The following is a 27634-nucleotide window of genomic DNA, read 5'->3' on the forward strand; positions in this document are numbered from 1 at the left end:
GACAGGAGCTTTAGTGAGGTGGTCACACCTAAGGTGTAAGCAGCAAGTAGCTGGGTGACCACCAGTGGAGGTAAAAGGAATAGGCAGAGAATGCAGGATTCCCCTGTGGCCATTCCCCTCGGTAACAAATATATCATTTTGGATGCTGTTGGGGAGGATGGCCTTTCAGAGGAGAGCAGCAGCATCAGCCAGGTCTGTGGTGTGAATGACTGGCTCTGATGTACAGCAGGGGAGGGTGAAGACAAGGGGAGCTGTAGTGAGAGGAGACTCCTTAGGGGGACAGACAGGAGGCTCTGTGGTCACCAATGAGGCTCCAGGATGGTGCGTTGCGTCCTGGGTGCCAGGATCAAGAATGTCTCTGAGCAGTTCGGAACATTCTTAAGGGGGAGGTTGAGCAGCCAGAAGTTGTTGTACCACGACATAGGTGGGAAAAGGGATGAGGTCCTGCAGAGTGAATATAGGGAGTTAGGCAGGAGATTAAAAAGCAGGACCTCGAGGGTTGTAACCTCTGGATTACTCCCAGTGCCATGTGGTAGTGAGGGTAGGAAGATAAGGATAGGACGAATGAATGTGTGGCTGAGGAGCTGGTGCAGGAGGGAAGGATTCAGGTTCTTGGACCATTGGGATCTCTTCTGGGGTAGAAGTGACCTGTGTAAGAGAGGCAGGTTGCTCCTGTATTGGGAGGAGATTTACTAATGCTACTCGGGAGGGTTTAAACTAGTCCGGCAGGAGGGTGGGATCCAAAGTTGTCGTGTGGCATTTGAGGCAAATGTGGAAGTTAAAGCGAGTAAGTCCAGTATACAGGACAGGCAGCAGCAGGGCAGGGAGCGAAGAAGGCCTGAGAGGCTAAACTGCATCTATTTTAATGCAAGAAGCCTGACAGGTGAGGCAGATGAATACAGGGCGTGGATCGGTACGTGGGACTGGGATGTTACAGCTGTTACTGAAACATGGTTGTGGGACGGGCAGGACTGGCAGCTCAATGCTCCGGGGTACAGATGCTACAGGTGTGATAGAGGTGGGAGTAAGAGAGGAGGGGGAGTTGCATTTTTGATGAGAGAGAACATCACGCCAGTACTTAGAAAGGATATTCTTGGGGGATCGTCCAGTGAGGCTACATGGGTGGAACTCAGAAATAAGAAGAGGGTGATCACTTTGATGGGATTGTACTGTAGGCCCCCCAATAGTCAGTGGGAATTCGAGGAACAAATACATTGGCAGATACATTAGGGACATTTAAGAGACTCTTAGATAGCCACATGAATGATAGAAAAATGGAGGGCTATGTGGGAGGGAAGGGTTAGATAGATCTTAGAGCAGGATAAAATGTCGGCACAACATTGTGGGCTGAAGGGCCTGTACTGTGCTGTAATGTTCTATGTTCAAATATGTAGGGAGATCACTGATAACTGTAAAAACAACAGGGTTGTAAGTAGTAGGTGATTTCAGCTTCCCCAATATTGACTGGGACTGCCATTGTGCTAAGGGCTTGGATGGGGCGGAATTTGTTAAGTGCATCCAGGAAAGTTTTCCCATGCAATATGTAGATGGGGGCAACATTGGACCTCCTGTTGGGAAAAGAGGTGGGACAAGTGGCTGAAGTGTCAGTGGGGCAGCACTTCGGGACCAGTGACCATAATTCTATTAGTTTTAAAATAGTTATGGAAAAAGATAGAACTGGTCCACAAGTTAAAGTCCTCACTTGGGGCAAGGCAGATTTTGATGGTATTAGACATGAATTTGTAAAGGTTGATTGGGAGAGGCTGTGGCAGGTAAAGGGATATCTGGAAAGTGGGAGGCTTCTAAAAGTGAGATGGGGAGAGTCCAGGGCTGACACGTTCCTGTTAGAGTGAAGGACGAGGCTGGCAGGATTAGGGAACCTTGGTTCACAAGGGATATTGAGGCTCTGGTCAGGAAAAAGGAGGAGGCATGGGTCAGGTACAGGCAGTTGGGATCAAGCAAATCCTTTGAGGAGTATAAGCGATGTAGGAGTAATCTTAAAAGGGAAAGAAAAGATAAAGGAGAATCCTAAGAGATTTGAGAAGTAAATTAATGGAGAGAATAGGTCCCCTTACAGATCAGTGTTATCACCTGTGTGTGGAGCCACAGGAGATGGGTGAGGTCTTAAATAACTACTTCTCATCTATATTTACTGTGGAGAAGGTCATGGAAGCTGGGGAACTCAAGGAAGAGAACAGTGATGTCTTGGAAGATATCTACAGCACAAAAGAGGAGGTACTGGAAGCCTTAAACTGCATAAAGGTGGATAAATCCCTGGGCCTGACCAAGTGTATCCTAGGATATTATGGGAAACTAGGGAAGAAATTGCTGGGGTTCTGGCAGTGATATTTGTAACATCGATAGCCACTGGTGAGGTAACAGAAGACTGGAGGGTGGCGAATGTTGTGCCTTTATTTAAGAAGGGCTGCAAGGATAAGGCAGGGGCCGGTGAGCCCAACATCAGTGGTGGGAAAGTTGCTGGAGGGGATTCTGACAGACAGGATCTACCTGCATTTGAAAAGGCAAGGACTGATTAGGGATAGTCAGCACAGGTTTGTGTGTGGGGAATCGTGTCTCATGAAGTTATTTTGAGATTTTTTAAGAGGTGTCCAAGAGGATTGATGAGGGCAGGGTAGTAGATGTTGTCTATATGGACTTTAGCAAGGCCTTTGACAAGGTCCCACGTGGTAGGCTGGTCCAGAAGGTTAGGTCACATGGGATCCAGGGTGAGCTGGCTAATTGGATACAAGATCGATTTGGTGGTATGAGTCAGGAGGTGGTAGTGGAGGGGTGTTTTTCAGACTGGATCCTGTGACCAGAGGTGTGCCACTATTGTAGCACTGTATATTAACAATTTGGATAAGCATATAGTTGGCATGGTTAGTAAATTTGTAGATGACACCAAAATTGGTGGTGTAGTGGGCAGTGGAGAGGGTTGTCTGAGATAACAACAGGATCCAGATCAAATGGTAGAGTGGGCCAAGGAACGGCAGATGGTGGTTAACTCAGACAAGTTAAATTCCATCTGTATTGCATTTTGAGAAGTTAAACCAGGGCAGGACTCACACAGTAAGTGGTAGGGTCCTGGTTGTAGAACAGAGAGACCTGGGGGCACAAGTACATAGTTCCCTGAAAGTAGTGACATGGGTAGACAGGGTGGTGAAGAAGGCATTTGGCACGCTGGCCTCTATTGGTCAAGGCACTGAGCACAAGAGTGTACAAGGTATTGTGTGCAGGTCTGGTCACCCAGCTATAGGAAGGATGTCATTGAGCTGGAAAGGATGCAGAAAGGACTCACAGGGATGTTACCGGGACTGGAGGGCTTGGTTTATAAGGAGAGGCTGGACAGGCTGGGACTGATTTCCCTGGAGTGAAGGAGGCTGAGAGGTGACCTTATAGAGGTTTATAAAATCATGAGGGGCATAGATAAGGTGGAAGGTCACGGTCTTTTTCCCAGGGTAGGGAAGTATAAAACTAGAGGACATAGATGAGGGGAAAGATTTAAAAGAGGAACTGAGGGGCAAATTTTTCACGCAGAGGGTGATGGGTATATGGAACGAGCTGCCAGAGAAGATGGTAGAGGTGGGTACAGTCACAATGTTTAAAATGTAGTGACTCACTGTCCGAGCAAGTGAACTGGCTCGGCGGTCGGGTTGCGCATCGTCAGAGCAGCGAGGCCCAAGATGGTGCTGGGCCTTTGTCTTCCCCGAGCGACGGGGAGAACCTGCTCGCGGGAAAAGTTTGATGACGTAGCGCATACATCATTTCCGTTTTCGGTGGGTGTGAACCGTTCCTCTTAAAAGGCCCGCGCAAGGTGGGAAAATAAATCACAGTTTTTGTTCTGAAACCCATCGACTAGTGTCTTGTTTTCACATCGCGGTAGCAGCCGCTACATTGATGACCCCGACGGTCCAAACGGATTTTGGACCCGCACAATGGACGACAGCGCAGCAGCCAACGCAGTGGCACTCAAGCTGCCCACCTTTTGGACACTTCGGCCCTGCGTCTGGTTCAACCAGGCCAAAGCACAATTCCAACTTTGGCAGATCACCTCCAACTCCACAAAGTACTACCACGTGGTCAGCTCTCTGGAACAGGAGACAGCCGCCCAGGTTGGAGACTTCATCCAGTCTCCTCCGGAGGAGGATAAGTACCCGGCTTTCAAAGACTTTCTTATTCGGAACTTCGGCCTCTCCCGTTGCAAGCGCGCCACCCGCCTGCTTCATCTCAACGGCCTGGGGGACAGATCCCCATCCGCCCTCATGAGCGAGATGCTGGCCTTGGCTGAGGGACACAAGCCTTGCCTAATGTTCGAACAGGCCTTCCTCGAACAACTACCCGACGACATTCACCTGCTGTTGGCCAATGCCAATTTCAGCAACCCACGTGAGGTACCTGCCCGGGCTGATGTCCTGTGGAAGGCCAAACACGAGAGCAGGTCGTCCATCAGCCAAATCGCCAGACTGCGAGCCCAACGCCTACCTAAACCAGTCCCAGCAGCCGAGTGACCACACCCCAGAAACACAGACGATGACACTGGTGACCAGCTGTGTTTCTACCATCAGAGGTGGGGCATGGAGGCCCGTCGATGCCACCCACCCTGCAAGTTTCAGGGAAACGCCAGGGCCAGCTGCCGCTGATGGCTTCAACGGCTGGCCACCAACACAGCCTCCTATTCGTTTGGGACAAGCAGTCCGGGCGTCGATACTGGAGCAGAGGTCAGTATTTTGCCCCCGACCGGCCGCAACACTCGTAACAGGCAACAAGGTCCCACACTCAAAGCTGCAAACGGCACAACTATACGGACTTTTGGTACCCATACAGTTCAATTACAATGCGGCGACAGCCAGTTTACCTGGAACTTTACCCTTGCCACTGTCGCCCGGCCACTCCTGGGAGCTGATTTCCTTCAGGCCCACAGCCTGTTAGTCGACCTGCGAGGGAAGCGGCTAGTGCACTCCAGAACTTTCCAAACCCACCCCCTGGGAGAAGCCAGCCTACCAGCCCTGCTCCTGGACTCCGTTTCCCCGTCTGGCAACGAGTTCACCAAGCTTCTAGCCGAGTTCCCATCGGTTTTGGCACCTCAGTTTACAAATTCAATGCCCAAACACGGGGTGCAGCATCACATCATTACCACAGGGCCACCCCTTCATGCCCGAGCACGACAACTACCTCCAGACAAGCTCCGCCTGGCAAAAGAAGAGTTCCGCCGCATAGAGGAGCTGGGGATCGTTCGCAGGTCAGACAGCCCCTGGGCCTTCCCCCTGCACATGGTCCCCAAAGCCACCGGCGGGTGGAGGCCCTGCGGCGACTACCGCAGGCTGAATGACGCCACCACCCCGGACCGCTACCCCATCCCTCACATCCAGGACTTCGTGGCGAACCTACACGGGGCCCACATCTTCTCCAAGATGGACCTCATCCGGGGATATCACCAAATCCTGGTTCACCCTGACGACGTCCCCAAAACTGCGCTTATCACTCCATTTGGCCTCTTCGAATTCCTTCGAATGCCGTTCAGCCTTAAGAACGCCGCGCAGACTTTCCAGCGGCTGATGGACGCGGTAGGCCGCGACCTGGACTTCGTGTTCATTTACTTAGGTCGCCAGCCGTGACCGCCAGGAACACTTTTCCCACCTCCGCCAACTGTACTCCCGTCTCCGTGATTTCGGCCTCATTATCAACCCGGCCAAGTGCCAATTCGGACTCGACTCTATTGATTTCCTCGGCCACAGAATCACCAGCGAAGGAGCAACACCCCTACCTGCCAAGGTAGATGCTATCCGCCATTTTGCCCATCCCAACACGGTTAAAGGCCTGCAGGAATTCCTGGGGATGGTCAACTTTTACCATCGGTTTATCCCTGCAGCAGCCCGTATCATGCGCCCTTTGCTCTCGCTGACGTCTGGCAAGGGCAAAGACATCGCCTGGAATGATGAGGCTGCGACTGCCTTCGTTAAGGCCAAGGACGCCCTGGCAGACGCTGCGATGCTGGTACACCCTAGGACAGACGTCCCAACCGCCCTCACGGTGGACGCATCCAACACCGCGGTTGGTGGAGTACTGGAACAACTAATCAAAGGTCGTTGGCAACCATTGGCGTTTTTTAGCAGGCACCTTAGACCACCTGAACTGAAATACAGCACTTTTGATCAGGAACTTCTAGTGCTGTACCTGGCAGTCCGGCATTTCCGGTACTTTTTAGAAGGCAGGCCTTTCACCGCTTTCACTGACCATAAGCCTTTGTCCTTCGCCTTCTCCAAGTTCTCCGATCCCTGGTCAGCTCGTCAGCAGCGACATTTGTCCTACATTTCCGAATTCACAACGGATATCCAACATGTCTCTGGAAAGGACAATACATTTGCTGACACGCTTTCCAGACCGACCATCCATAGCCTGTCCCTGTGTGTAGACTACACGGCCCTGGCTGACGCACAGCAAGCCGACGACGAGCTGCCCAGCTACAGAACCGCAGTCTCGGGCCTGCAGCTCCAAGATTTCTTAGTTGGTCCAGGTCAGCAGACCCTCCTTTGCGACATCGCAACAGGTCAGCCCCGCCCTATAGTTCCTGCAGCCTGGCGGAAATGCGTTTTCGACTCAGTAAACGGGTTGGTGCACCCGTCCATCAGATCAATTGTCGGACTGGTCGCCAGCAAGTTCGTCTGGCATGGCCTGCGCAAACAGGTCAGTGGTGGGCCAGGACTTGTCCGCACTGCCAGACGTCAAAAATCCAACGACACACCAAGGTCCTGCCACAGCAGTTCGAGCCTACCCGTAGAAGGTTCGACCACATCCATGTCGACCTCGTTGGTCCTCTGCCAGTTTCAATTTTGGACCGGTTCATGAGGTGGCCAGAGACAACCTCTCTACCCGACATCACGACTGATTCCTGCGCCCGGGCGCTGCTCACAACTTGGATCTCGCGTTTTGGTGTTCCGGCCCACATCACTTCAGACAGGGGCACCCAGTTTACCTCCAGCCTCTGGTCTGCATTAGCGAACATGCTAGGGACGCAGCTGCACACCACCACGGCCTACCACCCTCATTCAAACGGGTTGGTGGAATGTTTCCACCGCCATCTGAAATCAGCCCTGATGGCCCGCCTGAAGGGTCCTAACTGGGTCGACGAACTGCCTTGGGTCCTGCTCGGCATACGCACTGCCCCCAAGATCGCCACACTTCGTCAGCTGAACTTGTGTACGGTGCGCCCCTGGTCGTCCCAGGGGATTTCATACCCGCCCTTCGGGGCCAAGAGGAACAACCCACAGCAGTCCTGGAAAAACTGCGCGAGAGGCTCGGCAGCTTGGCACCGATTCCCACTTTGCGGCATGGTCAAGCCCCATCCTGTCAGCCCAAGGAACTACGAGACTGTAAGTTCGTTTTTGTTCACAGGTGCACACCCCAGGCACCGTTGCAACGACCATACGAGGGGCTGTTCCGGGTCATCAGGAATAATGGGTCCACCTTTGTTTTGGATACTGGGGGCAAGGAAAAGGTCTTCACGACGGACAGCCTCAAACCGGCCCATTTAAATCTACAACAACCAGTTGGGGTCCTAACACTGCGACACAGAGGCCGACCTCCTAAGCAATGGCTAACACAGCCCGCGAACCTTGGGGACCGTATCGCCAGTTCTGGGGGGGGGGGTTGTGTAGCAACTCACCGTCTGAGCAAGCAAACCAGCTCGGCGGTTGGGTCGCGCGTCGTCGGAGCGGTGAGGCCCAAGATGGCGCTGGGCCTTCGTCTTCCCTGAACGATGGGGAGAACCCGCGCGCGGGAAAAGTTTGATGACGTAGCGCATACGTCATTTCCGTTTTTGGTGGGCGGGAGCCGTTCCTCTTAAAAGGCCCGTGTGAGGCGGGTAAATAAATCAGTTTTTGTTCTGCAGCTCATCGACTAGTGTCTTGCTTTCACATCGCAGTAGCAGCCGCTACAAAAAGGCATTTAGACAGGTACGTGGATACAGAAGGTTTAGAGGGACAGGGGCAATACGCAGGCAACTGGGACCGGCTCAGGTAGGCACCTTGGTTGGGATGACGATAAATTCTCCCGTTCCTGTTAGGCACCCACACTTGCACATGCTGGTCTTTTCTCCTTTTACATCCTGTAATTACTCTAACCGTCTGTTTTATCTTTCTCAGCTGTCTGCTTTCATTTTCTAGCCTGCACTTCTTTACCAATTTCTTGGCCCTCTTCCAGTGAGTTCTCAAGTATTCCCGATCATCAGACCGACTACTGTTTCTGCGACTTTATAAACCTCTGCAATGTTTTTCATTTTTATCATTCAATTTACATCTCAAAGCATCCATTGCAATAGTTATTACATCCTTAACCATCTGATCACAATGCCCACCTATAGCCATCTCATTGCAGTGCCTGTCTCAGGAAATCTGTTACACCTGTCCGAGGTGAGATCAGCAGTGTCCGATACATCCAGTGCACTTGTGAGGACCTGCAACAATCCTGTGCTGCTGAGTTCCTCCAGCATTTTGTGTGTGCTGCTCATTATAATGTCTGTTGGATGCTTTGTTCATGGTCACCTAACTATAGGAAGGATATCAGTAAGATTGAAAGAGTGCAGAGGAGATTTACTAGAATGTTGCCGGGTCTTCAGGAGTTGAGCTACAGGGAAAGATTGAATGGGTTAGGACTTTATTCCTTGGAGCATAGAAGAATGAGAGGAGATTTGATAGAGGTTTACAAAATGATGAGGGGTATAGACAGAGTAAATGCGAGTAGGCTCTTTCCACCTAGATTAGGTGGGATAAGTACGAGAGGATGTGGCTTTAGGGTGAAAGGGGAAAGATTTAGGGGGAACCTTTTTCACTCAGAGAGTGGTGGGAGTGTGGAACAAGCTGCCATCTGATGTGGTAAATGCGGGCTCACTCTTAAGTTTTAAGAATAAATTGGACAGATACGTGGATGGGAGAGGTCTGGAGGGTTATGGACTGGGTGCAGGTCAATGGGACTAGCGGAATAATGTTTCAGCACAGACTAGAAGGGCCGAATGGCCTGTTTTCTGTGCTGTAGTCTTCTATGGTTCTATGGGTTGAATGTAAGCATTAACACACAGCTTCTTGAGCTGATACCTGAAATACATACCAAATCTTTTACAGTGTCTGACCGGTCTTGCCATTCCAGAGAGTCAAAATTGTAATTTCCGTCCATGATCATCCTGAGCATCAACATCTGCTTCCTGTGCCAGAATGGCGGAGAGCCACTGAGCAGCGTGTACATGATCACCCCACAGCTCCACCTGCACACAGAAACATCACATCATGCACAAGTCCCTCTCACACACTCTCTAGAAAGACCATTGCAGTAATGATCCTTGTGCATGGATCGGTGAATTTACAGTGCACAATGCCGAGTTAAACCCCCAACCACAGGCCATGTCGTGCTGCCTTAATTATTGTCAGTGCAGAATGAGCAAGAATACCACAGAACCACCTTTAAAGGACGGTGCTGTTCCAACATGAGCGTTGGAACCAAGGTTAACTCTCCTAGAGACAGAGAGTGAGGCTAAACATTTATCAGTCTTTATCAAAAAAGGCAAAGCTACACTCCTGTGCAACACTCCTGTGCTGAGCCACATAAGCAGGTATTAGTGATGATGACCAAAGGCTGGGGCAAAGAGAGAGGAGGCAGGGAGGGTTAGGGAGAGAATTCTAGGCCTCGGAAGCAAGGGTTAGTATTAGATACTGAGAAAGATTGTGTGTTTAAGGAGGTTACAGAGGAAGTGATAAGTTATCTTTATTAGTCACATGTACATCAAAACACACAGTGAAATGCATCTTTTGCGTAGAGTGTTCTGGGGGCAGCCCGCAAGTGTCGCCACGCTTCTGGTGCCAACATAGCACGTCCACAACTTCCTAACCTGTACGTCTTTGGAATGTGGGAGGAAACCGGAGCACCCGGAGGAAACCCACGCAGACACGGGGAGAACGTACAAACTCCTTACAGACAGCGGCTGGGATTGAACCCAGGTCGCTGGCGCTGTAATAGCGTTATGCTAACCGCTACACTACTGTACCGTGCCGTAAGGGGTGAAGCTATGGAGAAATTGGAAAACAATGGTGCAAATTGAAGATTAATTGTTTATGTGGAAGCCATGCAATGGGTGTTACTCAGGACCTGAGCTCTGGATCACCTCGAGTTTCAGTAGATGTGTTGGTGTAGGCATGCGTCAGGGGAACTAAGGCATGAAGTACAACTCTCCTGGGCAACTAAATTTTAGGAAGGGTAAGTATTAGTTGGCGGCAATGTAGGGAGGTGCAATAGACACTGGGTTTCACAGAGGACTGAAAATCAAAGCACTGCAGGAAACCTGAAGTAGAAACACAAAATGCTGGAAGCACTCAGCAGGTCAGGCAGAGGGAGTTAACATTTCGGATCAATGACTCTTCATCGTTACTCACAGAGGACTGGCCTATTGAAGGTCAGCTACGCAAAGGAGAATTTTGATGGAGGGTAGCCTCTGTGGAAACTGAGCTTCACTAAGACAGGATTCCACAAAGGGGTACTTCCTCAGGGCTGGGCTCTGGTGACGTGATCTTTGGCAAGTGATGAGCTATGAAGAGCAGACGTTTCTGGCTCAGGCTGGGCGTGTCCTCCAAGGGGAGGAGGTAGAGGAAGCACAGAGAGAGCCTCCTCAACGGCAGTGGTGAGGAATGTAGTGAAACAAAATAATTGGGCTAACAAAGCATGTGAATAACTTAAGTTAGAACCTGACGGAACACAAGAAACCGAGAGGGAAGGTGAATAGGTGGATAAGGCAGGCACAGCAAACTGGTTAAAATAAAAATCTTTCGGAACAAGTAAGTGAATAGCAAGAGGAGGAGCGAGATTCAATATGGACCAAGGTTAACCCTCCTAGAGACAGAGCGAGGCTAAACATTTATCAGTCTCTATCAAAGAAGGCAAAGCTGCCTAAACCCATTCTCCAGTGGAGCAAATGGATGCGATGAATGCACGAAACGAGGTCATGGCTCAAAGTGCACAGGTCGCCTGGTCTGGGTCAGGCGTGTCCCGGGGTGGAGGGAGGGGGTGTGGACACTGCCGGAAAGCGCCACAGTTCACTATTCCGGCTTGGGTACTGGAATGCTGCCAGGGGACTGGAGAGAGGCAGGTGTGACAGCAATGTTCCAAAGGGGCAGTATGAACATGCCAAGCAACTACAGGCTGATCGGTTTAACCTCAGTGGTGGGAAGTTTGAGTTAATGAAGGAGAGCCAGTGTGGATTTGTTAAAGGCAAATCAAGTTTGACCATCCTGGTTGGATTTTTTGATGAGGTGATGGAGAGACTGATGAAGGAAATGCAGTAGTTGTAGTCCAGAAGGCACTTCTTTTTTTAACTACATTTTTTAAAATTTTATTTACAGCGTGGTAACAGGCCCTTCCGGCCCAACGAGTCCGCACCGCCCATTTTAAACCCAAATTGACCTACCCGTACGTCTTTGGAATGTGGGAGGAAACCAGAGCACCCGGACGAAACCCACGCAGACACGGGAGAACGTACAAACTACTTACAGACAGCGGCGGGAGAAAAAACTAGGGAGAAAAAACTGAGACCTGTGGAATGAAATCGTCAGTGGCAACATGGGTAAAAATAACAAGCAAAAGGCAGAGTGTGTAGGATGGCCGACTGTGGTGTTCCTTGGGCTCAGGGTCAGGGCCGCTAACGACTCAGGCTTTAGGGACAACTTCAAAATTTGCACTTGACATCAATCAGTACAGCAGGCATGGTAGTGCAGCGGTTAGCGCAATGCTATTACAGCGCCAGCGACCCGGGTTCAATTCCGGCTGCTGTCTGTAAGGAGTTTGTACGTTCTCCCCATGTCTGTGTGGGTTTCCTCCGGGTGCTCCGGTTTCCTCCCACATTCCAGAGATGTACAGGTTAGGAAGTTGTGGGTATGATATGTTGGCGCCAGAAGCGTGGCGACACTTGCGGGCTGCCCCCAGAACACTCTACGCAAAAGATGCATTTCACTGTGTGTTTCGGTGTACATGTGACTAATAAAGATATCTTATCTTACCGTGGAGCTGGGATGAACAACAGGGTGGGCAGTGGGAGACCTGGGTAGACTGCAAAGCTGGCAAGCAAGTGCCAGATAAAGTCTGTGTGGAGTGGTACACTCTGGTGGAAAGAACAAAGTGAACTGCATGGCAGAGGCTATGGTGGTGGTGCTGGCAATCTGGACAAACAATCCAGAGCCCACCATGGCAGCTGGCGAATTTATTAACTGGTTATTCGTAATGATGACCACAACCCACCAGACTGACACATAAACTCATCTTGTTCACTAATGTCCTTCCTCATCTGGTCTGGCCTGTGTGTGACTCCAGACGCAACAGTGATTCAGTCTGAATTGGCTGGTACGTCGCTCAGTTCAGGGGATGGGTGATAAGTGCTGGACTTGCCAGCAACATTCAGACCCTGAAATATGAATAAAAGTTCCAAAGGATGTTCATAAAACAGAAGGGTTTGGGTGTCTTCGTGCATTAATCATCGAAAATGATTGAGAGGTTGATTAAGGACGTGTTTTTGGGACTCTGGGATCATAAATTGTGGCGTAGAATACAGAAACAGGGAGGTAATGAAGAAACTTTCAGGAGTGGCACACCAGATTGTGGCCTAAGCAGCAGCTCCCGTTCATTTTAGGGAGAAGGTATTCAGGTCCAGGACAGGGTAGAGGTTTACCAGAATACTTCCAAGGGTGAAGGGTTTCAGCTCGGAGGTTAGACTGGTGTAGCCGGGGTTGTCTCCGTTGGGTACAGGAGATTGAGAGGAAATTTGGCAGGGGTGGATAAAATCATTAACTGATTTAATTAGGGTAACTGAGGGAAACTGTTCCCACAAGTGGAGGGTTTGAGGAGCAGGGACACAGATTCAGACTGGCTAAAGTGACAGGGGACGTGAGCAGAGTGGAGATGGTGTGGACCTCACTGTCCGTTAGGGTGGTGGAAACAGTCAATCAGCACTCTCAAAGGGGAACAGGACATGTACTTGGTTTGCGGGGGCTGTGGGGTATGAGCAGAGGAATGGGACTGAGAGGGGTCCACACTGAGGCAGTGCAGGCTCCATGGGCCGAGTGTTTGAATTCTTTGATTCCAGGTGTGGAGAGCACAAAATCACAACTCTGCATTCTCAATGCTTTGGCATTTCCCTCACAGCTTTACAGTGCCAGTGACCCGGGTTCATATGTTCTCCCCGTGTCTGCGTGGGTTTCCTCCGGGTGCTCCGGTTTCCTCCCACATTCCAAAGACGTACGGGTTAGGAAGTTGTGGGCATGCTATGTTGGCGCCGGAGCGTGGCAACACTTGTGGGCTGCCCCCAGAACTCTCTATCCAAAAAAATGTATTTCACTGTGTGTTTTGATGTACATGTGACTAATAAAGATATCTTATCTTATCATACACCTGCTTTAAAAAAAATCCAGACTACGTGAATAAAACTCTTAAATTTTCTTCAAATAGTTTTGATAAATAAAATGTGAAAGAATTTTCTAGAAACTGTGGCAAACGTTCCATCAGAACCGCTGATTAAGTGGCGCAGAGCTTCTCCTGGGAAATAAAATGTGCACATACTGTGCGGTCCAGCTGAAGTAATCACCCTGGCAAAAAACGAACTGCTGGAGGAACTCAGGGTGACGAGCAGCGTCTTGAGCTGCACCTTGCCCCAGATTCTAGCATCTGTGGTCTCCTGACTCCCTACTACCTTGGTAAATGTTTCACCCCAAAGCCAAAGCCTTTGGCAATGGCAGAGGTCTTCAAGTACAAACTCCAATGAAGTCTATAAAATGCACCAAATATTTATTGGATCGATGTAATATATTTTATCCAAAACCTTGTTAGAAATTTCTGTGTGCAAACAACAGCGGATGTGGATTTTCAGAATGACTTACAGAGCTGTGCTGGTGAATGGCAAGGAAATCAACAATAACAACAGTACCCCTAACCTGACCCCTGTCCCTGTAACATCGCCCTCTGACGGTGACGGTGGCATTTCCACAGGGGATATACGGCTGGAGCTCTTGACAAAGCAAGTAACCAGCATAAGTGTTAATGAAAGTTAACCTAATTTTAGTATCTCATTTTACTTTGAGCCATAACTTACAAATCCACTTCTTTGCCATATCCAGCATGAGATTCATCCATAGAGCACAGGAGGATTTCTGGAGCCAGGTAGCCCGGGGTCCCACACAGTTCTGCATGAAACAAGAACAGGAAGCTGCTAGGTGGTCAGTAGCAAAGAATGCCACGGCGTAATGCTTCTCATGTGCTGGCTGGGTGCAACTGCACTATTGTTGACCAACATGGACACAAAAAGCTGCAGCCAGGGCTCTGCCTGCTTTGCAGGTCGATGTGCCACCCGTCCAGTCACACCATAACTTGGGAGAGTGCAGTGCAGTTACACCGTTTGAGGGTTTGATGCATCTTACCCAACATGAGGTGTCCATTTCACTGCTTGATGTCACCCTGTACAATGAAAGGCAGGAACATAGCCAACACAATAAGATTGAGCCACCCTGCAACAGGTGGCACAGTGGTATAGTAGTGTCATAGAGTCACACAGCATGGAAACAGGCCATTCAGCCCTCCATGTCCATGCCGAACAATGGGCACCTGTCCATGTTAATCCCATCTCCCAGCACTCGGCTTCCAGCTTTCTAAACGTGGGTGATTCAAGTCGTCATCCAGACACTTCTTAAATGTTGTCGGTGACTCTGCCTCCACCACTGTCTCCGGCAGTGTGTTCCAGGTACTCACCACTATCTGGGTGAGAAAGGTCCCCCTCAGGTCCCCTCTAGACCTCTTCCCCCTTACCCTTAACCTATGCCCTCTAGTTTTGTCATCCTCCAATATGGGGAAAGTTTCCTGCAGTCTACCCTATCCACACCCCTCATTATTGTACACATCAATCACATCCCCTCTTAACCTCCTCCACTCCAGGGAAAACAGACCTCATTTCTCCAGTCTCTCCTCATAACTGAAATGCTCCGTCCCAGGCAACACCCTGGTGAATCCCTACTTCACCATCTCCAGCGCTGTCACATCCTTCCTATAGTGTGGTGACCAGAACTGCACGTGGTTCTCCAGCTGTGGTCTGACTAACATTTTATCAAGTTGGAGCATAACCTCCCTGCTCTTGTACTCAGTGCCCTGACTGATGAAGTCCAGTATCCCACATGCCTTCTTAACCAAGTTATCTACCTGCGCTGGACCTTCAAGGATCTTTGGACTTGCACACCAAGATCCCTCGGTTCCTCAGTACTCCCCAGGTCCCTACCATTCACGGTGTACTGGCCTCAGTAGTGCACCATGCATTGATCAGGATTAAACCCCTTCTGCCTTTTCCCAGCCCACTTCACCAACACATTGACATCACACAGTAGCCTTAGACTAGCCTCCACATCCGTCAACAACACCAATCTTCACTTTGCCTGCAAACTTGCTGATCGTGCCTTCCACATCCACACCAAATCATTCCTGTATATTACAAACATCAAGGGTCCCAGCACCGATCCCTGTGGAAAACCATTAGTCACAGGCATCCAATCACAACCCTCTGTCTCCTATTGCCAAGCCAATTTTGGATCCAACTTACCAACTTGCCCTGGATCCCATGGGCCCTAACCTTTTGCACCAGTCTCCCAAGTGGGACCTTGTCAAAGGCGTTACTTGTCAAGGTCCATGTAAACCACATCTACTGCACTGCCCTCATCGAAACACTTGCTTACCTCCTCAAAAATCTCAATCAGATCGGTCAGACAGGACCTGACCCTTGACAAAGCCACGTTGGCTCTCTGATTAGTCCCTGCTTTTCCAATTAATCATTAATCCTGTCCCTCAGGACGTTTTCCAACAACTTCCCTCCCACTGATGTCAGACTCACGGCTCTGTAATTACCAGGCCTGTCCCCGCTGCCCTTCTTGAAAATGGGACCACGTCTTCCGTCCTCCAGTCATCTGGTACCTCACTTGTGGCCAGTGACGTTGTAAAAGTCTCGGCCAGAGCCCCAGCAATCTCTTCTGTCTCACGGCTTCCGTGACACAGGTTCAATCCTGCTGTCTGGTGCTGTGTGGAGTTTGCACGCTCTCTCTGTGACTGCATGCACTTTCCCTGGGTGCTCTGGTTCCTCCCACATACCAGAAACATGCAGGTTGGTGGGTTAATTGGCTGCTATGAGTTGCGTAGGTGGGTGTGTGAGGAACTGAGGGATGGGGACTGGATGGGTATGTGAGAGAATGGGTTACAGGCAAGTAGGTGGGAAAATAGGACGATGGGAATGCTCTCTGAACTGGCATGGACTTGATGGGTTGAATGGCCTCCTTTGATGTTGTAAGAAAATACGAATCATGTACTCTAGTGTGGGGGAGGGGAAAGAAACTCAAAACTTTTCTGCAAAGAAGATCAGTGAATACTCAGTTTTGTTATGATGCACCATTACAGCTAACAAAAAAAAACAAGAGACCACTAGATTCTTCTAGAATTATTCTGGCACAAGAAGGTTCAGCCCATCGTTTGTGCCAGGTCTCTGCAAAGCAGTCAGTCACTCCCATTGCCAACCACAGCTCTGCCAGCTCATTCCACACAGTGCCTACCCTCACCAACAGTCTCTGCTGGCAATGAGTTCCAATTCATTAACACTCGCTACTGACAAATGCAAAGTTCCTTTCTCACCTTATTCCCTCTGGTATCTCCTGCTCAAAACCTTCAATCTGCACCCCCTCTGTGCACCTTTAGGTAACTGCTGTGGGAGGCAAGGGAAAAGATGACTGGGGTTCTGGCTGAGATTTTGAAATCATCGCCGGCCACAAGTGAGGTACCAGATGACTGGAGGACGGCAGACGTGGTTCCCCTTTTCAAGAAGGGCAGCAGGGAAGAATTTGGTAATATCAGACCTGTAGCCTGACATCAGATGCAGGGAAGATAAGGGAATCCATTCCAAGGGAGAGGATTGAGAGGCTGGAACTGAGAGAGACAGCCGGTAAGGACAAGGTCAGATCCTGTCTGACCAATCTGATGGAATTCTTTGAAGAGGTAACAAAGTGTTTCGATGTGGCTAGTGCAGCAGATGTGGTTTGCATAGACTTCAGTAAGGCTTTTGACAAGGTTCTAAACAGGAGACTGGTTCTAAAGGTTAAGGCCCATGGGATCCAGGGCAAGTTGGCAAGCGGATCCAACATTGGCTTGGCGATAAGAGACAGAGGGTGATGGTAGAGAGTTGATTTTGTGATTGGATGCCTGTGACTAGTGATGTCCCACAGGGATCGGTGCTGGGACCCTTGCTGTTTCTAATATACGTGAATGACTTGGATGCGGGTGTGGGAGGCATGATCAGTAAGTTCGCAGATGACACAAAGATGGGTGGAGTTGTTGATAGTTTGGAAGGTAATCTTAGGCTGCAGTGAGATAGCGAAGTGTTGGTGCAGTGGGCTGATAAATGTCAGGTAGAGTTTAACCCAGGGAACACTAATGAGGCGAGGACATAGACTATGAATGGTGGGGTCTGAGGGAGTACCAAGGAACAGGTGACCTTGTAGTACAAGTCCACAGATCCTAGAAGGTGGCAATGCAGGTAGATAATGTGGTTAGGAAGGTATATGGGATATTGTCCTTCATTAGTCGGGGCACTGAGTACAGAAGTAGGGAGGTTGTGCTCCAACTTTATAAACCTTGGTCAGACCTCAGCGGGAGAACCACGTGCAGTTCTGGTCACCAAGGTATAGGGAGGATGTGACAGCACTGGAGAGGGTGCAGAGGAGATTCACCAGGATGTTGCCTAGGATGGAGCAATTCAGTTATGAGGAGAGGCTGGGTCTGTTCTCCCTGGAGTGGAGGAGGTTAAGAGGGGACATGATTGAAGTGGATAAAATTACAAGGGGCATGGATAAGGTAGACTGCAAAAAAATGTTTCCCCATATCAAAGGTAGATAAGATGGGAGAAGAGATTTAAAGGGGATTTGAGGAGGATTTTCTTCATCCAGAGAGTGGTGAGTACCCAGAATGCACTGCTTGAGAGAGTGGTGGAAGCTGGGTCGGTGACAGCATTAAGAGGCGTCTATGTGAATACTTGAGTCACCGAGGCACAGACGTCTATGGTCAAAGTGCTAGGGGATGGGATTAATATGGAAGGGTGTCCACTGGTGGGCATGGACAAGTTGGGACGAATGGTCTGTTTCCCTGCTGTACAATGCCATGGCTCTGTAATCTTTTAGAGTTAAATAGTCATACGATACAGAACCAGGCCCTTCAGCCCATCGTATCCATGCCAACCCTCAATACTAACCCCATTTACCAGCACTTGGCCCACAGCCCTTGGCCAGAGACTTCCTAAGTGTTGTGGGAGCCTCTGTCTCCACCACCCCTTCTGATATCAAAGACAAATTTGGAAATTTTACTCTCTGTCCCAATGGAGACCTGAGGGTAAGTTTTCCACACAGAGGGTGGTGAATATCTGGAAAGAGCTGCGAGACTGTACTACCCAGGGAACTCATGGCTTCTCCCTGTGCCTTGCAGGGTTTCCAGAGGCTCTGGGGAAGCAGATTCAACCTGTCACTTCAACCCAGTGCATACAGAAGTCACCAGGCAGATCTGTGTAGCAGAGCTGGCCACAGATCCTGCACGGGACCAGTGTGGGCTTGGTTGGCCAAACAAACAGCTCAGTGACCACTTGACCCTTCAGCTGTCACACTCAGCTGGCATCATCTCCCAGCCCCTCACTCTCTTACACTCTCCCAGTCACCACCACTCCTCCACTCCCTCTCACTCCACTGGTCTCTTACCCTAACAGTCCGCCACTCTCTCTCTCTCTCTCTCTCTCTGACCTGACTCTCCATTTCTTCCTGGACGGCCCATTTTCTGGAACGTTACTGAAAGAACTCGTCACTCTTCACCCAGTGAGCGAGGCTGGGTCGAGGTCAGGACATCGGGCTGAGCTCTACGTTGAGCCATCTTACCTCGCAGCTTCTCCCCAGTGGACAGCTGTAGGGCAAACCCAAAGTCCGACAGCTTAATGTTCATGTTGTCGTCCAGGAGGATGTTTTCGGGCTTGAGGTCACGGTGCACGATGTCCTTGGAATGGAGGAACTGAACGACCTCCAGCAGTGCGCGCATGATGCTTCTGCAAGGAGGAAGGAACATGCTTTAGCTATGTCGACATGGCCCACCTCACCCACCCCTCCCCCCCAAAGCCCCTGACCCTCACTGCTGGGGAGTCTCAGCAACCTGCTCAACAGAATCAGAGAGGTTTACACCGCAGAGCCAGTCCACTTATGCCACTGAGACCAATCCCAATTTCCAGCTCCATCAGTGATAAGCATCACAGCTGGTCTGACCCTAGACACGGCTCTGGTCTAGGAGACGCAGCCCAGGAGCTGAGGACGCAGGCCCACAGGTGGAAGTTTGTGATTTCTGCATGGTTTTAAGAGGAGGAGGAGCAGCAGTTACAAGTACCTGGTACAGAGAGGGATGTGGAAAATGGTCAAGGAAATAATTGTAACTACGGGAGGGGCGGATCGATAGGACAATGAGCCCAGGTGGGTAGAACTGAGGAACAAAAGAGCACCAATCACCTTGCCTGGAGAGTACAAGAAGAGGAGGATGTAGGCACTCCTCTATGTACAGAGAAAAAGGGACAGTGAATCCCTAACACCAGGTGAGAAGTAGGGTACAAGGAAATGAGGGAACAGGCAGGGTTTTAATTCTATGTCAGACACTAGAGGACATGAGTTTAAGCAGAGAGGGGGAAAGTTTAAAGGGATGTGTGGGGCAAGTTTTTTTTAAATTATAGAGTGGTGGGTTCCTGGAACAGGCTGCCAGGGGTGGAAGCAGATACGATAGAGGCGTTTAAGAGGCTTTGTGATAGACACGTGAATATACAGGGAATGGAGGGATACGGATCATATGCAAGCAGAAGAGATTTAGTTTAATTTGGCATCGTGTTTGGCACTGATGTCACAGGCCGAATGGTCTGTTCCTGTGTTGTACCATTCTACGTTCTACGTTTGACGTATAGCCAGGGAAGTGGTTCTGCACCTGGTTTCAGGGACTGAAGCTGAGGTGGGGGGGGGGTGCAGGGGAAGGACGTTGGTTGCATGGAGTTTCAAGAGATTGACTGCAGAGGAGGAGGGTGATTGACTCGCAGTGTCCGTGCTGGCCAAGACTGCCCTACAACTGGTCATCCAGGAACGTGCTGAGGATATCACTCCAGCGCCCACCCCGGCAGAGTTCCACGTCCCACCACCGGCTGAGTGAGTCGCTTCATTGGTTCAGTGCTCAGGGTCTGTGTCATTGGGAAGACCAGCATTTATTGCCCATCCCTACTTGCTCTTGAACTGAGTGGCATGCTGGGCCATTTCACAGGGCAATTAAGGGGCCATCCCATTGGTGGGTCACATACAGCTCAGACTGGGTAACGACGTCAGGTTTCCTCCCCTGAACCAGTCTGGTAGCTGTGTGGACGTTATTAACATTGACTATTTTAAACTCCAGATGGGTAACTGAATACAAATTGCCAGGTCTCGGCAGCGTTAGTCACGTCCCTGGATGACCGGGTCACTGACACAGTAACAGAACTGCAGCAGCACCATTGCCTCCTGTCACAACTCCTCTCAACCCGGAAGTAATTAACTGAACTCTCTGCCCCCTAGTCACTGCCCTCTCTGTCAAGGTAAGCAGGCCCTTACTCTTTACCAGTTCCAGCTCTCTCTGAACCTACACATCTCAGTTGCCGTGCACTCTCCTTTGTTTCACGAGCCCCAGTAAGAGCTCCTCCACCCCCTCTCCAGTGTGCCGTCACATCCTTCCTGCTGGGCAATGACCACAGCGATCCCGGTGTGGCCTAACTAGTGCTTTGTACAGTTCTACCATTGTTAACTGAACTAATCTAATGTGATATTTCACAGGTGATCACAACTTCTTAAGTTTTAAGATAGCTATGACCAGGATAAGAATAGACCTTGTGGAAAAATTGGGGCAGGACAAATTACGAGAGCATTAAGCAAGAGCTAGGGAGAGTTAACTGGGAACAGCTGTTTCTGGGCAAGTCCACATCTGACATGTTCAGGGTGTTTAAAGACCAACTGCCCAGAGTAAAGGACAGGGATGTTCCAGTAAGAAGGAAGGACAAGGGTGGCAAGGTCAGGGAACCTTGGATGTCAACAGAGGCGGTGAATTTAGTCAAGAAGAAAAGGGAAGCATTTAGGAAACTAAAGTCGAACGGGGCCCTTGAGGATTATAAAGAAGCCACAAGAGGACTCAAGAAGGGAATTAGGAGAGCCAGGAGGGGCCATGACAAGTACTTGGCAAGTAGGATTAAAGAGAATCCCAAAGTGGTAGGGAAGCTATTGAAGAGGATTCCTAGGGATAGGATTTATGAGCATTTGGCCTGATTAGTGACAGTCAGCGTGGCTTTGTGCAGGGCAAGTCACATCTTAGTAATTGATTGAGTTTTTCGAGGTGGTGACAAAGTTGATTGATAAAAGTACAGCTGTGGATGCTGTCGACATGAATTTTAGTCAGACATTCAGCAAGGTCCCTCATGGGAGGCTCATCCAGAAGATTAAGATGCATGGGATCCGTGGTGACTTAGCCACTTGGATTCAGAACTGGCTTGCCCATAGAAGACAGAGGGTAGTGGTCTATGGGACTTATTCTGGCAGAAGGTCCATCACTAGTGGTGTTCTGCAGGGATCTGTACTGGGACCTCTGCTGTTTGTGAAGTATATAAATGACTTGGATGAAAACGTAGATGGGTGGGTTAGTAAGTTTACAGATGATACAAAGATTGGTGGCGTTGCGGACAGTGTACAAGGTTGCCAAAGCATACAGCGGGATATCGATCAGTTGCAGATATGGGCAGAGAAATGGCAGATAGTGTTTAATCCAACCAAGTGTGAGGTGTTGCACTTTGGGAGGTCAAATGTAAGGGGAAAGTATAGAGTTAATAGCAGGACCCTTAACAGCGTTAATGTACAGAGGGATCTTGGGGCCAAGTCCATAGCTCACTGAAAGTGGCCACACAAGTTGATAAGTTGGTAAAGAAGGCATATGGCATGCTTGCTTTCATTAGTCGAGGCATAAACTTCTTTATGTATTGCTCCAGATTTCCAGCATCAGTCTCTTGTGTCTCCTCAGGAAGTTATGTTGCAGCTTTATAAAACTCTGGTTAGGCCACACCTGGAGTATTGCATTCAGTTCTGGGCATCCCATTACAGGAAGGATGTGGAGGCTTTGGAGAAGGTGCAGAAGAGGTTTGCCAGGATGTTGCCTGGGTTAGAGGGCATGTGCTGTAGAGAGAGGTTGGACAAACAAGGGTTGTTTTCTCCGAGCAGCGGAGACTGAGGGGAGACCTGATGGAAGTTTATAAAATTATGAAATAGTTGACAGCTGGTATCTTTCTCCCAGGGTCGAAATGTCTAATACGAGAGGACATTCATTTAAGGTGAGGTGGGTAAGTCCAAAGGAGATGTGCAGGGCAAGTTGTTTTACACAGAGAGTGGTGGGTGCCTGGAATGGGCTGCCGGGAGTGGTGCTAGAGACAGATACAATAGAGGTGTTTAAGAGGCTCTTAGCTGGGCACATGGATGTGCAGAGAATGGAGGGATGTGGACGTTGTGTGGGCAGAAGGGATTAGTTTAGTTAAGCATTTAATTACTAGTTTAATTAGTTTGGCACAACATGGTGGGCTGAAGGGCCTGTTCATGTGCTGTACCATTCTGTGCTTTGTTGGTATTGGCAGTTTTGCACAACTGTTACCGAGAGAAAGAAATCGTCTTGTTTGAAGAGTTAAACTCAACATGCTAAACCCAACGTGCTAAGCGCTAAACCCAAAGCAGAGACAATCACAATCACTCATGACTAAAGCAATGCACAACAAGTGCTGGAGCAACTCAGCAGGTCGGGCAGCATCCATGGAGGGAAATAAACAGCCGATGTTTCAGGCCGAGACCCTTCATCAGGACTGGAAAGGAAGAGGGCAGAAGCCCTCTCATGGCTAAAGGCGGCGGAATAGTTGGTGATTAACAGCGTTAAAATCACTTCAGGTCTTTTAACAGCTTTGGGACCAAATGGGACATAACTGCTTATGGCTAAAAAGTCACAAGTATTATTATTGCTTATGCCTAAGGGTGTTGGAATTCTTAGTGACTACAGTTTCATAACCCTCAGTTACCAAAGTGGTTGCACGTTACAAATGCTCGTCACAAACGCTTTGGACTACAAAGTCACAATTAACATAAGTGTCATGATTTTGATTGACCAAAAGCACCACAGTCGTCAGTGGCTGGTGTTACAGTCGCTAATGATGGAAGTTCAGCGTGAAGCAGTGACTCTGACTGCATGAAAGGAAACTACACCTGGGGCTGTATTTAGCTTCTCAGATTGGTCCCTTTCGGTGTGAGTTTAAGATACAGAGGTTTACGTACCTGGTCTCCTTCTCACTCAAGGTGACTTTTTCAGTCAGGTAGTCAAACAGCTCTCCTTTCTTCATCCTGTCAGCACAAGAACATTTTGAAGATGTCACTTTACAAGTTGGAACATTGCCCTAACATGGTTATCCCACATTCACCCCAATACAGACACTCTTGTGTTTATTGGCACCACCACCAGGAAGGTCAAAATCCCAGGTTTCTGTCCCCAACATCATTGTGGGTACACCCCCACCTCAAGGACCACAGCAGTTCAGGAGGGCAGCTCACCACCACCTACTCAAGGGCAATTAGGGATGGCAATTGAAAGCTGGCTCAGCCTGCAAAGCCCACACCCTCGAATGAATATAAAAAACCTTCCACATAGTAAAATATCCAGGTTGTTTCACAGGGACATCAAGTCATATAAAGAGATGTTGCTGCAGCTAACCAAAGTATTGTCAAATACATACAAAATCTTAAAGAACAGGCAGAGGAATTGAAGAGGATAATTTTAAAAGTTTGGGACATTGACAACTGATGCCCTGTGCAGAGTGGATAAACTTGGGGATGCTGTGGAGGGCTGCAGATCTGATGATTGTGGAGGTGTGGAGGGCCAAACCCAAGGAGGGTCTTGAAAGCAAGGTCAGGACTGTGAAACTGTATCTGTACACAAAGACAACGGTTGCTCTATTGGTTCTTTGCTTCGATATTTCTTCTCTGCCACTGTCAGCTCCTGCCCCTGTAGAAATCTGTACTGTGCCAGCGATAACTGTGCTTCTGCAACACTCCAAAAGAGTGAAGCAGTGAAACCCAGTAATGGGAAGGAGCAGAAGGACAGCTTGGAGATCTATGTATTCATGTTCAATCAGAAGGCACTCTTGTTCCCCATTATCTTCCTTGTGTTAAGGCAACATTACACACACACAATTCCGACTCTTGGTAACCATCTCCAAAAGACACTGCCTTCTGGGAGGAATAGTTCCACATTGTTACATCACAAATTATTATTGTAAAAAAGTGCTCAAGCATGGCACAAATTGGCAATTAGGTCCATGGTGATGGAGAGAAACCATAACGTGTCACATCCCATTATCAGGGACACCTTCCATTTATGTGCCTATGATTATTGAGGTGCAACCGTCATCTCCAATGGTCCATAAGGCACCTCTGTGGTTTAACTCACAAGGTTGTGCCATCTTTAACTCCCTACTCTTTAGTGAAAGGTCAGGCACTCAAAGTAAACACACTTTCGTTGAGCACAAATTTCATCTCTTTCTGGCTTCAAGCATAACTGTCTATATAGAACAGTCCAGCAGTGAACAGGCCATTCGGCCCACGACCTTGATGCTCATCTATACTAAACGTCCTCCTCCTGTGTACCATCCATATCCTTCCATTCCCTTCATATTCATGTGTCTATCTGAAAGCCTCTTAAACCCCACCGAACTGCCTGCTTCCACTGCTGCCCCCGGTAACACATTCCAGGCACCCACCACACTCTGTACAAAAAAACTTCTTCCCCCTAACCTTAAAAGCATGTCTTCAGGTGTTTGACATTTCTATGCTAGGGGAAGGATTCCGACTGTCTACCCTATCTATGCCTCTCATTATTTTAAAAACCTCTATCAGGTCTCCCCTCGGCCTCCGACACTCCAGGGAGAACAACCCAAGTTCGTTCAACCTCTCCTTATAGCTCATACCCTCTAATCCAGGCAGCATCCTGGTGAACCTCTTCTGCACCCTCTCCACATCCTTCCTATAATGGGGCGGCCAGAACTGCACACAAAACTCCAAGTGCGGTCTGACTAAAGTTTTATACAGCTGCAGCAAGACTGACTTACTCTCATACTCAACACCCCGACCAATGAAGCCAAGCATGCCGTACACCTTCCTTACCACATTATCCACTTGTGTAGCCACTTTCAGTGAACTGTGGACCTGGACCTCAAGATCCCCCTTTACCTCAATGCTATTAGGGGGCCTACCATTAACTGTATACTTCCTTCTTTCATTTGACCTCCCAAAGTGCAACACCTCACACTTGCCCGGATTAAACTCCATCTGCCACTTCTCTGTCCATATCTGTAACTGATCTATATCTCGCTGTATTCTTTGATAATCTTTTACACTATCCACAGGTATATGTAGGATCAAGAGCAGGCAACCTTTGGAAGTAGAGACTGGAGACTAATGTTGCCCAAGGACCTACACCCCACCTTTAAATGCCCTGTGCATCCAGTAGCATTTCTCTATAACACCTAACACTACATCACAGCTCATTGGCTGATGTTGCAATGGAGGAACTAAGATGGTTGATCTCTGAACTGACGAGATGGTTGAATGGGCCTTTTGATCACTGAATGGAGGTTTGGTTAATGGAAGGAGCTGCTTGCCGTGAGGGAACTTAAATGATCTGAAAGTGGTATTGGACCAGGCTGATCCATACTGGCTCCAACAGCTTGACCTCTCCAACAGCCAGCAGTGAGAGATCAGACTGTGGGTGATGAGGAATCAGTTCCACCTTGTGACTGTTTCCCTTCCCTGTGTATGGCTGAGAAAGGGATCCACCAGCTGCTGCTGCAGACACCATTGTCGAGACGGTAAACCCCACTGTCTTCAGGCAGTGGGAAGCTCGTTATTTTATTCTGTTGATTAGGAAGCTTGTAATGAAGTGGTTAAATGTTAGAAAACAAAGCAGTGCCATCCTGGAATAGTGGGAGAGAACGCAAGTGAAAATCAAAAGAACTGCAGATGTTGGAAATCTTGAACAGAAAATGCTGGAAATACTCAGCACATCAGAGAAACAGAGGTTTCAGGTCGGCAACCATTCATCAGACCCTTCTTGTTGAGGCAGCTCTGACCTAAAGCATTAAGTGTTCCTCTTCCCACAGGTGCTGCCTGACCTGCTGAGTGTTTTCTGTTTATGGGTGAGAACTCAAATTGTGAAGGTACTTTTTAGGTTAAGTCAGATGCCAATAAGTGGACTTCAAACCATGATGCTTTTGACTTCAGTACAACTCAGTAACAGGTTTGGAAGCTGTTAAGGGGGATGACCTACAGGGATCAAGTGGTAGTAGCCAGGTCTCTGGCACTGGGACTGGTCCTGCTGCTCAGAAGGGAAGGGAGGAGAAGAGGAAGGCAGTAGTGATAGGCGACTCAATAGGGGAACAGACGAGATTCTGCAGAAGTGAGCATGACTCCCGGATGGTATGTTGCCTCCCAGGTGCCAGGGTCTGGGATGTCTCTGATCGGGTCTACAGTATTCTTGAGCAGGAGCCAGAAGTCATGGTACATGTTGGTACCAACAACATAGATAGGAAGAGGGATGAGGTCCTGAAAAGTGAGTTTAGGGAGTTAGGCAGAAGGCTGAAGAACAGGACCTCAAGGGCAGCCATCTCAGGATTGGTGCCAGTGCCACGCGATAGTGAAGGTAGGAATAGGAGGAGATGGCAGATGAATGCGTGGCTGAGAAGTTGGTGCAGGAGGGAAGGTTTTAGATTTTTGGATCATTGGGATCTCTTCTGGGGAAGGTGGGACCTGTACAGAGAGGACGGGTTACACCTGAACCCGAGGGGGGCCAATATCCTTGCAGGCAGGTTTGCTAGGGTGGTTCGGGAGGGTTTAAACTAGTTTGCGAGCGGGATAGGTCAGTGGAAGAAGTGCATGGAGTAAAGTCGGATCTAACATATAGAGAGGCTGAGGAAGGAGAAGCAGAGTATAGGGTATAAAAGTAGTAAGGTGGATGGGCTAAAGTGCATTTACTTAAATGCAAGAAGCATCAGGAATAAGGGTGATGAACTGAGAGCTTGGATAAATACATGGGACTATGATATTGTGGCTCTTGCAGAGACTTGGCTGTCACCAGGGCAGGAATGGATACTGAATATTCCTGGAGTTCAGTGTTTTAAAAGGAATGGCGGGGGGGGGGGGGGAGAAGAGGGGGAGGGGGGGCGTTACTGGTCAGGGACACTGTTACAGCTGCAGAAAGGGTGGATAATGTAGAAGGATCCTCTCTAGAGTCAGTATGGGTGGAAGTCAGGAACAAGAAAGGAGCAGTTACTCTACTGGGACTATTCTATAGACCCCCCGGTAGCAGCGGGGATACTGAGGAGCAGATTGGGAGGCAGATTTTGGAAAGGTGCAAGAATAACAGGGTTGTTATCATGGGAGACTTCAACGTCCCAAATATTGATTGGCACCTGCTTAGTGCCAAAGGTTTA

General features: G+C 49.2%; 1 protein-coding gene across 2 annotated transcripts in view; it reads right to left on the reverse strand.

Moving 5' to 3' along the window:
- LOC127581285 (phosphorylase b kinase gamma catalytic chain, skeletal muscle/heart isoform-like) overlaps nucleotides 1-27634 on the reverse strand; it is a 68977-nt gene that overhangs the window by 8526 nt on the left and 32817 nt on the right. For both annotated transcript variants that reach the window (XM_052035533.1, XM_052035532.1), the window contains exons 5-8: nucleotides 23430-23495; nucleotides 18963-19126; nucleotides 14117-14207; nucleotides 9103-9256 (exon numbers count right to left, since the gene is read on the reverse strand). In XM_052035533.1, coding sequence (XP_051891493.1) covers nucleotides 9103-9256; nucleotides 14117-14207; nucleotides 18963-19126; nucleotides 23430-23495 — 475 coding nt within the window. The remainder of the gene's footprint in view (nucleotides 1-9102; nucleotides 9257-14116; nucleotides 14208-18962; nucleotides 19127-23429; nucleotides 23496-27634) is intronic.

The sequence above is a fragment of the Pristis pectinata genome, chromosome 21, assembly GCF_009764475.1.
Source record: "Pristis pectinata isolate sPriPec2 chromosome 21, sPriPec2.1.pri, whole genome shotgun sequence".
In the NCBI taxonomy this organism is placed as follows: domain Eukaryota; kingdom Metazoa; phylum Chordata; class Chondrichthyes; order Rhinopristiformes; family Pristidae; genus Pristis; species Pristis pectinata.